General features: G+C 40.8%; 1 protein-coding gene across 1 annotated transcript in view; it reads right to left on the bottom strand.

The window, feature by feature from the left end:
• The window catches only part of LOC120058283 (aryl hydrocarbon receptor-like), a 48,362-nt gene extending 37,032 nt beyond the window's left edge, over positions 1 to 11,330 (bottom strand). Inside the window, exons 1-2 of the mRNA XM_039006831.1 lie at positions 10,802 to 11,330; positions 4,323 to 4,510 (exon numbers count right to left, since the gene is read on the bottom strand). Coding sequence (XP_038862759.1) covers positions 4,323 to 4,510; positions 10,802 to 10,860 — 247 coding nt within the window. The 5' untranslated portion in view covers positions 10,861 to 11,330. The remainder of the gene's footprint in view (positions 1 to 4,322; positions 4,511 to 10,801) is intronic.
• Positions 11,331 to 15,468: the final 4,138 nt, after the last annotated feature.

The raw sequence follows: 15,468 nt of genomic DNA on the forward strand, positions 1-15,468 counted from the left end.
CTCAAAACTCAATTTATCGATATGATTAAGTGGCAGCCTGTGATGTTTTATGTAGTATTCATAACATTTTTTATTGTATAATATGTTGTGTGATTTGGGGATGTGATTCCACGGGGGAGGGGGGGTGTAACGTAACGACTGTTGAGGATGTGCTCTTTCCCTTCTATCAGATTCCTAGCATGCCATGCATTCTTAAGTAGCTTTCTCTCGCCAATGTGCCGAGAGCAGTGAAACATACCTGTCTGTTTCAGGACTCTTTCCTATCGATTATCATCACCACAACAACACAAGGTAAAAAGAGTTAAAGATTTGATGATCCGAAATTCCAAGAAAGAGTTAGAGAGATGGACCACGAAGACATGGTTCCTTTTCCGAGATACAGTACTGGCTCAAGACAGATGCTGATTGTAGTATTTAGCTATAATTTATGTCTTTTTTTAAATTTTGCCTCAGGAATTATGTTATCTGTGGCCTGTTTATGTAAGTATTTTTATTGCCACGCTCCCTATCATAGCCATGACGTAACAGAGAGATTCACTGATGTATGGTATTGAAACTATACAGCATAATAAAATAACATCCCATTATGTCGTCTACCAAGTGCATTACTGGCAACACGTTTGTTGTGTCTGCTTCTAAAGTAAAAATGGCCCCAAAGGCTTCAAACATTTAGGTGACCCAGGTTAGACAAACAGAGTGACGGGGGCAGGCCTGGGCACATTTCTACAGATGCAACAACATCTTGATTTATTCATGTCCGCGCTCTGTGGCTGTCCTGCTGCCAACCCACTAGGGGAGCGCAGACTTTCAACAGTACATAAAAATAGTCACGGAACAAGGAAACACAAGATAGCTCTTTCAGATGTGTTTACAAATGGCCCTTGTTCAGGGAAATTAGCTGGAATCAGGGCCTATCGTGCCAGAGTAGGATTGTTGTGATTCTGGGAGCCAAAGGAAGGCATAGTACTGCTGTGTATGCTGTGTTGGAGATTCTAGTTAAATTGTTGTCATGTTGTTATGTCCTGAGTCTGCTGATGCTCTGCTAAATGCTGCAGTCAACCACACAACATTTCCTCTAGCTTTACCTCCACAAGAGTCTTGATTTCTTACGGCATCTTTGTATTCTCCTTGGGTTATTTTTACACTGACAGAATGTACACAACACCATTTATTCACTCTGTCCTTAAAACTACTTTGTAATACGTAGACTGCACTGATCTTGAATGACATATAAGTTCTTAATTGTCTGTTTGCAGTGCTTGACTTGGGATGGAAGAAATGCAGGAGCTGTCTTTTTCCAAGTGAGACCATTAGATTATGTTCACCGAAATTCACAAATGACATTATGCTATAGAGACCTCTGATTATTCACTGTTAACAGTTTACACATTTTCAATGACTTAATCAAATTTTCATGACTATTATTATAACCTACATGAAAAAGTAAGCCTTATTGACACTACAAACGCTGCTGTGTCTGATCCCATGTAGACCTACCACCTCCTGCTGTTGTGCCCTTGATCAAGGCACTTAGCCCCCCACATACAGTTGAAGTCGGAAGTTTACATACACTTAGGTTTGAGTTATTAAAACTCGTTTTTCAACCACTCCGCAAATTTATTGTTAACAAACTATAGTTTTGGCAAGTCGGTTAGGACATCTACTGTGTGCATGACGCAAGTCATTTTTCCAACAATTGTTTACAGAGAGATAATTTCACTTATAATTCACTGTATCACAATTCCAGTGGGTCAGAAGTTTACACACACTAAGTTGACTGTGCCTTTAAACAGCTTGGAAAATACCTGAAAATGATGTCTTGGCTTTAAAAGCTTCTGATAGGCTAATTGACATAATTTGAGTCAATTGGAGGTGTACCTGTGGATATATTTCAAGGCCTACCTTCAAACTCAGTGCCTCTTTGCTTGAAATCAAGGGAAAATTTAAATTATTCAGCCAAGACCTCAGAAAAATAATTGTAGACCTCCACAAGTCTGGTTAATCCTTTGGAGCAATTTCCAAATGCCTGAACGTACCATGTTCATCTGTACAAACAATAGTACGCAAGTATAAACACCATGGGACCACGCAGCCGTCATACCGCTCAGGAAGGAGACACGTTCTCTTTCCTAGAGATGAACGTTCTTTGGTGCGAAAAGTGCAAATTAATCCCAGAACAACAGCAAAGGACCTTGTGAAGATGCTGGAGGAAACAGGTACAAAAGTATCTATATCCACAGCATATCAACATAATCTGAAAGGCCGCTCAGCAAGGAAGAAGCCACTGCTCCAAAACCGCCATAAAAAAGCCAGACTACGGTTTGCAATTGCACATGGGGACAAAGATCGTACTTTTTGGAGAAATGTCCTCTGGTCTGATGAAACAAAAATAGAACTGTTTGGCCATAATGACCATCGTTATGTTTGGAGGAAAAGGGGGGATGCTTGCAAGCCGAAGAACACCATCCCAACTGTGAAGCACGGGGGTGGCAGCATCATGTTGTGGGGGTGCTTTGCTGCAGGAGGGACTGGTGCACTTCACAAAATATATGGCTTCATGAGGAAGGAAAATTATATGGATATATTGAAGCAACATCTCAAGACATCAGTCAGGAAGTTAATGCTTGGTCGCAAATGGGTCTTCCAAATGGACAATGACCCCAAGCATACTTCCAAAGTTGTGGAAAAATGGCTTAAGGACAACAAAGTCAAGGTACCGGAGTGGCCATCACAAAGCCCTGACCTCAATCCTATAGATAATTTGGGAGCTGAACTTCAAAAGTGTGTGCGAGCACAAACCTGACTACAGTTACACCAGCTCTGTCAGGAGGAATGGGCCAAAATTCACCCAATTTATTGTGGGAAGCTTGTGGAAGGCTTCCTGCAACGTTTGACCCAAGTGAAAAAATTTAAAGGCAATGCTACCAAATACTAATTTAGTGTATGTAAACGTCTGACCCACTGGGAATGTGATAAAAGAAATAAAAGCTGAAATAAATAATTCGCTCTACTATTATTCTGACATTTTACATTCTTAAAATAAAGTGGTGATCCTAACTGACCTAAGACAAATGCTTACGAGGATTAAATGTCAGGAATTGTGAAAAACTGAGTTTAAATGTATTTGGCTACGGTGTATGTAAACTTCCGACTTCAACTGTAGAACTGCACTGTTGGTCACATGTTGTCAACATGTGGTCAACCCTCCATATGGAGAGCTCCTAGGTGTGCAGGCTTGGCTTTTTCAACATTACAATCAAATACTTTTGTCTTTATAAAATTATTCCCTCATTCAATAAATCAGGGATCAAATGGATAAGGTAGACTACTTCAAGCACGATATCTTACTAGGCATGTTTATATATAAAGCTCAAATATTCATGTTTCGGGGGAGATCTATGCACAGCAAGTTATTTGTCAATTAGGCTATTTTTACGTTGTGACAGTTACATGGCTACTGTTTAATAGAGGGGAATCCCAGCTTTCCAATGGTGCAGATTTATTTAGGCTCTACAGTGCCAGTGGAAAGGCAACAACAAAATGAATGCTTAGTTAGCTATAGTTAACTAGCGACATAACTGCTACAAGTTATGTTTTGAATTGGTGATCTAGTTAGTCTGTCTGTCATTATTTTATACCTGCTGCTGTAGATCTTAAATAAATACAAGAATTTCGCTACACCCGCAATAACATCTGTTAAACATGTTTATGTGACAAATAAAATGTCATTTGATTTGAAATGTTGCGCTCGCTCTCCTCGGGCAATGGCCTACTCTCACTGGCACACACGCAGCACCACAGAGATGCACTGAAGGGTCATTTCTATAATGGCTGATATGTCGTTTTTTAAATTGATCATATTTAAAAGTGTGCCTTCATGAATTACATGAACAACAATTATGAAAATAATTTCCATGGATTTTGATTACCTTAGAAACCATAATTTGACAACTTGGAACAGCGCATCATGTCATTCAGACTGGCACAATTTCAATCTGGTTCAATCTCAAACAGCCACTGTCACTCACAGATTCACAGACTAGCTGAAAATAACTTGAACAAAGCGGAATCAGGAAATTAATACCTACTCTCCATTGCTATTCAATGAAGATCCCGCCTTTATTCCACTTTGATCAACCTTTTTTTGCCTCGGTGTGTGAATCTGGGCCAGCGATAGGCTATTTTGCTTTTATAGTGGAGCCGGTACGCAATTCCCCAAAAATGTGAAGTGCCGGTATGGCGTTCCGGACAGCTCCGGCCCAAGTCAAGCAATGTTTGTTTGATTCATTTGGTACTTGACTGGCACTTGAGCTGACACTCACCTTTGAAGAAGCTCTTGACCTTCAGGTACCCAACGCTGAGGCGGAGCACGGAGAGTTTGTCCAGGCGAGAGCACACATCCTCTGGGAATGGTAGGAGGCCCGTCAGCCTGTCCAGCTCCCCGTTCAGCCGATCCCGGTGGCGTTTGGAAGGGTTCGACTTGACCACTTCTGGAGCAGGGGTTTTCTTGCTGAGGGGCAAAGAGACATGATCATTGTGATTAGTTTGTTGTAAAATGCACTGTACTTCATAATGGCCAGTGTACACATGAAACTTTAGACTTTAGCTTACCTAAAATATGTGTCTATGACATATGTTATTGTAGCTAAATGTCATAAGCTTTAAATGCCTGGCAAGTGACATCCACTAAAACAGCTTCCTGTGATGAAATAAGAAGCATGAAGCATTTAACAATGGAAATATTTCGTAACACTGTCATAAGCAGAGGGGAACAGGAACTTTAAAAATGAAATGAACCAAGACTGACTCACTTCAGTCATCCTTGCCTGCAGGCCCTGTCAGGGCATGGCATCCTCTGAGTTGGGGGTATGATAGGGATCTACAGTTCGTAAACAATTTGTTATTTTTTAACAACTTAAAAAAAAAAATTCAAGTGACTCTTTCATTTTAGTTGTTAATTTGACCTGCTGCTGGCCGTAATGAGTCCTACAGCAGGATTAACACGAGCTCCCCCAGCTCAGCGGCTCCGGAGACGTGCTCCTACCAACAACTGTCTATCACGTGCACACAGAAAATAGTTCATGCTGCAGGCCGCATAGAGAAGGAAAAGGCATATATATATAACTCATAACTGATTACATGGTGCAAAAAACGAATGCAAATAATTGATTATTGTTTGTTATCGATGGACACAGCTTTCTACCAAAACATACACAGGCTGCCTCTGCTCAACACTCGAACTTGAGAACGAACTAATCATTTGGGGGGCTTCTGGAGTTCGCAAAACGATTTTGTTGTGTTAATCTCCCTCGCGCAGTTAAGCAATTGCATTACGCCAAGAGTCGTTCACAATCTAGTCCGTTTGCGGCCGCAATTAGAACTTGTTTCAAAGGTGTCAAGAAATAATCTTATTTGTATGCCTAGCAATCAGAAATGTACATTGTTTGAAGCACACTTTCAGAATTCTCAGTCACAAACGACAGCTCCAATAAGACCCCTATGTCGAACTAGAGGCTTGTAAAATCATGATTATTTCACATTTTTAGGGTCCTGCGTGCTCTGGGCATTACTGAATCAAATAAACAAATTCATGTTTTTTTTTACTGAATGAGTTGAAAAGTCGGTAAAAACAGCCAAACTTCCCATCACAGGTGTATGACACACTAATAAAAACATGAACAGTATCGAAACCCAGTGAGCAATAGTGGTGCGTCGCTTACAGTATTGAAACCCACTGAGCAATGTGGTATGCCACTCTTGCCCGAACGCAGGAAAGACGATGCAACTCATAAACGTGACTAATAAACATAGTGAAGCACACTGTTTTATAATATGAGTCATCATGCATCATTAGCCTACTGAGATAGGAGTCAGACGAGACAATCGCAGCGCCTGAGGCCAGAGGGATGGCCTGCTTTAAGTAGAAAAGCATTGAACACCCTATGGTGCAGCTGCTGGCATGCACTATACAAATATCACTCCTCTACAGTTTATCCAAGAATAAACGTCCTGCAATGCAAAAAAGCCTGTATAGTGGAAAAATAACAATTAACAAAGATGGACAGTTGTTAATGTCTACAAACGTTCACATCTATTTAATAATCCCAATGCAACCTTGAGGCCTTAAATTAGATTTTTTTCCTAATTTCCACTGTGTCAAAACCGAGTATTTTTGGCCACATCAGAGGCTACTCATGGTATTTGTTTGTTTTGTTGAGCTCATGTCCTATTTCACTTCAGGAGCAACTGTGTGATGAAGTCTTGGGACCACCATTGTTGACCACCACACATGTCATAAATTGCAAATCAGACACACATGCTCAGGCTCAAGCCAAGCATGCTGGGACTGGAAGAGAGGGAGGGAGATGACACATACCCTAAACCCAAACCATGGGAGTCAGGAGGCTACAACTCCCCTCACACCTGCTGGAGCAAAAGTGGACGACTTCAGTGCACCATTAAACGTTTTCAAATGTGGGTTAAGGGTTGGGGGAGTGGCAGCTGCTATTTATCTCAAGGGCTTTGTTCAAACAGTGCCTGTAAGACATACTGTAACAGTAAGACAATGAATTCTCAGGGGACAAAAGCATATTCACACCAACTGGAGAAAAACCATGATAAGTGGGCTATATAAGGTTTTAATCCATTTCAATACAACAGTCCAACTCAACACAAGACCCAACCCAAACTAGTGTAGGCTAGTGAACAGCAGGAGATAACAGCTGCTGGTCAGGTTCAACAACCACACATCTCCCATCCTCCCAAATTCAAGGGTTCCACCTTTCTCACAGAGCTGTTTCTGCCATACTTTGTGTGACTTTCCCATTACAGAAACTGCCGATGATCATAGGTAGTTTTTTTCCCTATTCCCTATTGAATTGCCTGCAGGGAATACAGCCATAATTCAATTCCCGGCCTTAGACCCAAGCAATACCTAACCAGAAATAGAGCAAGACTGACCTCACTTTTCAAAAACGCCTGCGGAGACAAAAGCCAGTATTCAGACCCATTTTTTCCACCTTCGGTTGCAGTGCATCATGGGACTCCAGACACAGACATCAGGGCAGTCATTGTTAGAGTTAGAGCGAACTAGGTTTACCTCATCTCTCTCTTCCTCTCTCATGGATAGCCTATTTAAGGTGCAAAAAGACATGGCTGAACCCAAAGACCCTTCACTCTGATTCAAAGGGATTCATGTTGCACAGAGTACGTTGTAATGCAATCGGCATGCTGTTGTCTGCTCAAAGTGGGTGGTTTGGGGATCATGAAAGTATTTTGAACAGGCCGAGAATACATCCAAAAATGTGTAGGATACACCCACAACTACAATCATGCAATCAGATCTAACAACTTTGAAATCATGGACTTATTCAGCCACATGGTGGACTGGAGTGGACACTCACTCAAACAGCACACGACATTTAGCATAAGCGGCCACTGAAACACTCTAATGAAGGATAGCTCACTACACTACAGAAACACTGAAGGAAAGGCTACACACAGAGAGCTACTTTATTTCACAATATCCACTCGCCGACATCTTCCTTCCTTTTATCTGTTCCTGAGGTGCTCTGAACATTCCTTCCACCTAAGCTCTGTTAGTTGCGGATGAAAATGGATTGATCTGTTTCATCCGCTACGGCTCCACACCACCGTACCGTATGGACACCCCACTTCAAGTTGTCCTGTAGCTAGGAAAGGAAGGAAACTGGAAACTGAGTGAGTCCCCCTCGCCACGAACCCCCAGGGAGCTGCAGTCTGATCAGCTGATCCCTACCACTAGAAAGACTGAGGGCTGCTGCCTATACGAAAAAGAAAGACTGGCTATGAAGGCTGGTATCACCATGGTATTACCATCCTTGTTACTCTGTTCAAAGAAACTGTCTCTTGTCTCGAACTAAAACCCATTCCCCAGATCAGGCGGGGCAACATAAAAGAGACAGTGCAGCGTTATTAATCCTTTTTTAAGGTTGAAAGTATAGTGTTTTTTTTCTCCACATAAACATCAGTAGCACACTCAGGTACATTATTAATCTATAAGTTTGTTAAAATATGTCTTTGGTCTGACATGTAGGCTGCAGTTAGAACTAACAGGTCCTAGTGAATTTCTGTTGTGGCCTAAGTTCAGCTGAGAAAAGTGACTTGATGTATACAGTTGAGGCTGTTGTGGAGGCCTCCCTGTAGATATGAGACAACCATAGAACAATAAGCCACTATGCTGTTGTGTAGAAGATTTGTTTTGGCTTTCTGCCTCACCTCTATCAGCTAGACTGTGTGTACACACACACACACACACACACACACACACACACACACACACACACACACACACACACACACACACACACACACACACACACACACACACACACACACACACACACACACACACACACACACACACACACACACCTACCTTTCCCCCATTGTTAGCTAGTAGAGACATACTAATCCCCCTACCTCGCTGTTGGCCAACAATAATGTTGACACCAGCGGAACATGGTAAGCACTCTCATAATAAGCTTTTTGTCGCATTCTGAAACGGATTAACAACTGTAACACCATACAAATCATTGGAAATCTACTTATGTGTTCTGCCACAAAATTAAACATTCAACAATACATTTTATCTGAATCATCTGTAACTCTCTCACACTCACACTCACAAACAGACACAAACACACACATGCTACTTAAGCTACCATGCAAACACAGAAACACACACACACACAACACACACCTTCCCACAATCTTTCCCACAAAGACTAATGACCTTAAGGAAATAATTAAGTCATATTGTCACACAGTGGGCTCTGGGAGTAAGCACAACCTGATGTAGAAATGCCTCAGATATACTGTATATGTTAAACACTTTACATCAGGTAGGCAACTTAACTATGCAATTACAATAGTACTAATGTGTAAGTTGTCCATGTACTTTTCAATTGTACATTTTAGAGGCCTAACAGAACAATCTGTAATTTATATTGAAAGAATAGTTACAGTTACTAAAAATATAATATTGGATATATTTACTGTAATGCACATATTTGGTCTAACATGATTAGGCCTATAACCACTTGTAGAATGCTTTAACTTACTGAAAACACGTGGGCAGAAACGTATGAAAGCATGCCGTAGGCCTATGAGCAAAGGCGAGAGAAAAAAAATGACAAAAAATGAGAGATTCAGATGGACAGAACCCTTTTGGAATGCTACTATGCAGTGACCACAGTTTTTTTTTACAGTCAGTCTCATGGTGCCTTTGTGCTGCACAACCCAGATGGCTGTCCAGGAAACCTTAGGCCTCTCTGAACAGCCCCACATCTTCATAAAGACAGAGACATACGTCTACACAGGCACAGGTCTAAAGTTACTTATTTTTGATGTGGGATTTATACTGGGAAAAGTCTATTTGAAAAAACTGTATATGATTTCACTAACATGGAGAACATAGACGTTTAACTGACACATGCACACAAGCACACACAGCTGTAACACATTCCATCAAATCTCAAGGTTGTTTATGGTGAACACCAATTTTGTCTGGTTGTTTGACAAATCCTACATGTCATGCCTAAAGAAAATGCATTTAGAATAAATAAAAATAACTGCATGAAGATGGTAATGAACTAATATTAACCTGGTTAAATCAACGTTTTAACATTTTATTTTTAGGATATATTATAGTAAGCAAATACTTATCTAGGTGTTATAAATTATTCATGCATGTGAAACAATCTCAATACTTTATTGAAATCATTAAAAAAAAGTGGAAACAGTGGAAAAGTCATGTCATAGCATACTAGTAGCCTACAACAAATACAAACATATTGCACCGCTTTAGTTTTCCATGAAGGAAAATATTTTTTTTCCCCAGCCAAACTATTAGTAAATCTTACTTAGTCGCGAAAAACTGCATTATAAAACATACGTTTCTTTTGTAACTGGGTTGTGTAATAACAGTGCGTGTCAAAAAATATGCTTAAGTGAAAAAAGTAGGAAAGAAGCAGAAAAGTGTTTTCGCATAATGAGAAGAAACCGTATATCAGATTACAATAACATACTTCAGGCCAGCGATCATCCCGCGCACCCCGCCCTCCTTTAAGCATCGCGTGAGAGCGCAGCCGACTCTCAAACTTGATTGTGATTAATGCAAGAGTTCTATTTCCATGCCAGACCAAAACTATACACGATGAGAGATTCTTAAGGTGACCTGGTGAAAACTAAATGGAGGCACAATAACTTCTGGTCAGGCACAAATTTACAGCAACACATCAACACAACACACATGCACTATTACTAGCTTTGCGTGCGTAAACGAGAGACTTTGTCCACTGTCTGTGTAGAAAGAAAGCCAGTTACCCCAAAAGAAAGAGTAGAAAACTAGCAATAGACCAACACTAATAACCATTTATGAAGAAAATAATCCAACAGCACGAAGTGAATGATTATATTTAGCTGCATGGATAAATAGCCAATGTAAAGCCTAAACATATTAATTATATCTCACCTGGCTATTGAATACGCTATTGAATTGGCTGTTACTGAAATGACATCGAACGAGAGTTAAATAACTCACTTGACATTATAATGTATGTAATGCACACATTGTATGTGCATTAGCATATTCGTGAGAAATTGCATTATAAAATGTCAATATATTTGGTATATATGGTCGGGAAAAGACATGTAGCAAATGTTAGAATCATGCACGATTCTGTAGACTATATGCTAGACCTAAATCGAACTTCCCAAAATATTTATTGTCTGGTCAAACAGGTTTAAATGACATCCTTACGTTTTCTGAACGGGCTTCTTCCGCTTTTTGACAGCATAGACTCCAGCGTTACTCAACATGGTGACGCTTCTGCTGTAAATCGGCTATAAAATGTTTAAAAACAGCAACAAAATAACATTCACTGTCTTCCTCACAGACAGTTCTCAAATAACAAGGGAAGTTAATATCCAGACATAAGTGAATCCCTTCAAAGATAAGAACAAATTAACTGACTTGCCTAGTTAAATAAAGGTAAAATAAAAAAACATTTTAAAATAGAGAGGTCTCTTTGTAACGCAGATCTCCCGCAACGCGACGTAGACAGACCCAGGCGGTCAAAGTCGACCGTGTTAGAAGCGCGGTAAAAATCCAGAAGTGTTTGGGGGATTAAGCAAATTTAGGAACATTCCCCTAAATGAATAGCCTAATATGTGCGCGATCCTGTTCTATTTCCGTGAGAAGTCCAGTCTCTCCAGACCCCCAAACAAACAATAAAATACTTATTCTAAAGGGGTAGATTTTGCCGTAGACCAACCCAACCCTTTGAACAGCTTCGGAGCTGCTCTTTTACAGCAGGTACAATTGGCCTATCGTTTTTGGCATGGGGCGTTGTCAGGAAATCATACACGGACAGTCAGAGCACTTTTAAGGTGGACCAGAATAGAAGTGGAGAACCGAGAGCAGTAGAAACAGCGCAAATAACTCCCTACGTTTGTCGCGTGCATTAAATCGATTATAAACACATTCCTTTTCATTTGGAAGTCATGTGCAGTAGAATCAGTTAAACATTTACATTTGCAAGTAATGTTATTAAATAATTTTAGTAACTACAGAGTTATAACAACTTTCGATATGACATGCGCAAATAATATAACCATGTAGGCCAATGCTTGTCCTCAAACATGCTGACCACACAAAATACATTTACACATACATGTTATTCAATCATTTCACCCACACTGCTCAAGTCAGGGAGCATCTGGGTAGCCAGGCACTAAAATTGAATTTGGTTCTATTTGTGGTGCTTGATGTGCTGCAAGTCCCGCCTCTCCCATCTCACTGGTTTTTAGGAGCATATACCCAATTTTACGGTATTTTACTGTGTGTCATTACACAGTACTTGCTTTGATACCATATTTATATTACAGTCGGTGTACTGTCATGTGAAATAGAGAATTTTACTTGCCACCGAGCTGACTGTGAGCTTCTGTCAAATTCACAGTAACGTTTTTACAGTGTACTGTATGCAGGTGCGCCAACTCAACATCATTATGGGTGACACATTTGACCAGGGGGAACCATAGCTTAGCTGGTAGAGTTCTTACTTTATTTTGGATGGATCCGTGCATGCATTAGTGAAAGAAAAGTAATAGTGGTTTAATTGTACAATATCATGGTAATAATAAAGTAATAACCTACTAATTTAATGTCAATACATTTATTTCTGACAATGATGGGCTGACATTTGCAGCACGGTTTCAAGCATCAAGTTGGCGCAAGCCTCACTTATTTAATGACAAAAGCCTGGAGAGTGAGAGAGATTGATAAAAAGTTAAACTTAGCCCCATGCAGAGCTCTGGTGGCTGTCTATATGTTGTAGAGCATATAGACCAAAGAACACAGCCCATATCTCCACACATCACCACACCTCAGTGACAGTCAGAAGCCGTGCGTGTGGCACCCAGAGACAGCGTTTCACACTCCCAGCACTCCCTGTGGCCCTCTGTAAACAGCATGTTTATCTAGAAAACCCTGTGACACTTCCTCATAGCAAGCATCTGTCACCATGTTCCCATCCTGTGCCCGAAGTATGCCAGTAATTCAGACAGGGAACATTCTCCTCCCTCTCCATCAGTGAAAGTAAGCTACCATTGCCTTTCACAAACAAAACAAACCAAAGCCTTTCACAAACAAACATTGCTCAACATCCGCAGCATGATCTCATACAGATGTAGGATCTTAATTTGATCATCCTGTTGCAGGAGAACTTTCCTGCAATGCAGAACATTTAAAAATGTGAGGTTTAAAACTGCTTCTGAAGTTCATAATAAATAAAAAAATTCAGTAAAAAATTTCCAGACTTTATTTTCCAGTAAGAAAAATGTATCAACCCCTACAAAGATGTCCATTAATTATAATCCACATAATAATTAACATTACCTGATGTAGCAAAGTGGCTCAAATTAAGATCTTACATACGTACACTCATGATCTACTACTGTGGGCCATGATTGAGAGGTGCTGTAGGTGTATGTATGGAGTATCTGCCATGTCTCTATCATTGGGAGAGGATACATTCTGCCCTAGGGCCATGTAAATCACTTCCCTAACAACCAAACAAATAGTAAAGGAAGAGAAAAAAAAGGCTGAGTATTTGTGGACGTGGTAAACTTTGCGACGTTCCAAGCGTGACCTGCTTTTCAAGTCTGGCTTCTCTATTACCTGTACAGGCCCATTACCTGTTACCTGTAACCAACCACACATTCATAAACTCGCTGTAAGCTATCATTACAGAACATCAAAGGGCGGTGGGAAATGACTGTATTAAACACAACCGTGAGAGTTGTAGCATAAACGAGGGAGTGTGTTTGTGTGTGCCTTTGTCAAATTGTATTTTTCCAACATTTCATCTTTTGTTAAACTCCTGTTGCCATAACGCTGCAGGCAGGCCAACCTAGCTCTGTGCTCTGCTTTACAGTGAGCTAGCCAGCCAGCCAGCCAGCCAGCCTGCCTCTAATTTCAGCAGCAGTCCAGTGGTAATGATAGTTTTGCTCGTGCAGAAGAATAAAAATTCAGACAAAGTGCTATTCAGACTGTGGGAGCTGAGGAACATGGTTGCTGTCCTTGCCACATAATTCTGACCATGGTAGTGGAGAGGCCTATCATGCAGCTGTTCCCATGGGATTAATTTATTATGTGCGTTTGTTTATGTGGCCACGGTGCATTCCTGGGTGACAGTCACCGGTGAAGGGCAATAGACGCGGTGGCAAGATGTCTTTATAGATAGATTTGGTCTGAAGGAGAAACTACATAGTTGACTGGCTGAGTTTGTGTGGACATGCAAACAGCCTCACTCACTATCTTTTATTGTCCTGCCGTTTTTAGCTGCAACAGATAACACTGTTCTCTGTTGTTGTTACTGACAATATTTTTAAAGTACTGTATATCTGACAGATATATTATCCATACTATTTTTAAGCACAGCAATGTTAAGTTCTGTATCTCTTAGACAAAATGTGAGGCTACTTAACAAGGTTTATTTATGTTTGAGTTGGTAGCTTGTTTTTTTATACGAGCACAGGCTTCAAACACATGCATCACACCCAGGATTAATAAACCTGTTCCTCCAATAGCATACTGGTTTGAGTCTCATTAAAGCCTACAACTGGTATTTAATAGTAAAGGAAATGCAGGAATGCACCAGAATGCATGACTTAAAGGGGAAAGTTGGGTAAGTTTAGGTTTATATTCAGCATTACTCTGTCAAGGGAAATATAGTATAATTTCTAACAAAGCTATCTACATTCAGTGCATTCGGAAAGTATTCAGACCCCTTGACTTTTTCCAAATTTTGTTACATTACAGCCTTATTCTAAAATGGATGAAATCGTTTTTTTCTCTCATCAATCTACACACAAACTGAAATATAAAATTTACATAAGTATTCAGACCCTTTACTCAGTACTTTGTTGTGCTTAGGGTCATTGTCCTGTTGGAAGGTGAACCTTAGCCCCAGTCTGAGGTCCTGAGCGATCTGGAGTTGGTTTTCATTCCCTCAATCATGACTAGTCTACCAGTCCCTGCTGCTGAAAAACGTCCCCAGAGCATTATGCTGCCACCACCATGCTTCACCGTAGGGAGGGTGACAGGTTTCCTCCAGATGTGACGCTTGGCATTCAGGCCAAATAGTTAAATCGTGGTTTCATCAGACCAGAGAATCTTGTTTCTCGTGGTCTGAGAGTCATTTAGGGGCCTTTTGGTAAGCTCCAAGCAGGCTGTCATAGGCCTTTTACTGAGGAGTGGCTTCCGTCTGGCCACTCTACCATAAAGGCCTGACTGGTGGAGTGCTGCAGAGATGGTTGTACTTCTGGAAGTTTTCTCCCATCTCCACAAAGGAACTCTGAAGCTCTGTCAGAGTGACCATCCTCTTGGTCACCTCCCTGACCAAGGCCATTCACCCCCATTGCTCAGTTTGGCAATGCAACCAGCTCTAGGAAGAGTCTTGGTGGTTCCAAATTTCTTGCATTTAAGAATGATGGAGGCTACTCTGTTCTTGGGGACCTTCAATGCTGCAGATATTTTTTGGTACCCTTCCCGAGATCTGTGCCTCGACACAATCCTGTCACGGAGCGCTACGGACAGTTCCTTCGACTTCATGGCTTGGTTTTTGCTCTGACATGCACTGCCAACTGTGGGACCTTATATAGACAGGTGTGTGCCTTTCTAAATCATGTCCAATCAATTGAATTTACCACAGGTTGTAACGGTTGTTCTCCTCCTCTTCAACCGAAAAGGAGGAGTAGTGATGGAACCAAGGCGCAGCGGGTTGTGAACACATATTTATTTACAGAAAAGATGAAAAAACACGAACTTGACTATAAACTAACAAAACAACAAACGGAGTAGACAGACCTGGACATGCGAACTTACATAAAACGCAGAACTCACGAACAGGAAAATGACTACAC

Source organism: Salvelinus namaycush, chromosome 13 (assembly GCF_016432855.1).
Source record: "Salvelinus namaycush isolate Seneca chromosome 13, SaNama_1.0, whole genome shotgun sequence".
NCBI lineage: Eukaryota > Metazoa > Chordata > Actinopteri > Salmoniformes > Salmonidae > Salvelinus > Salvelinus namaycush.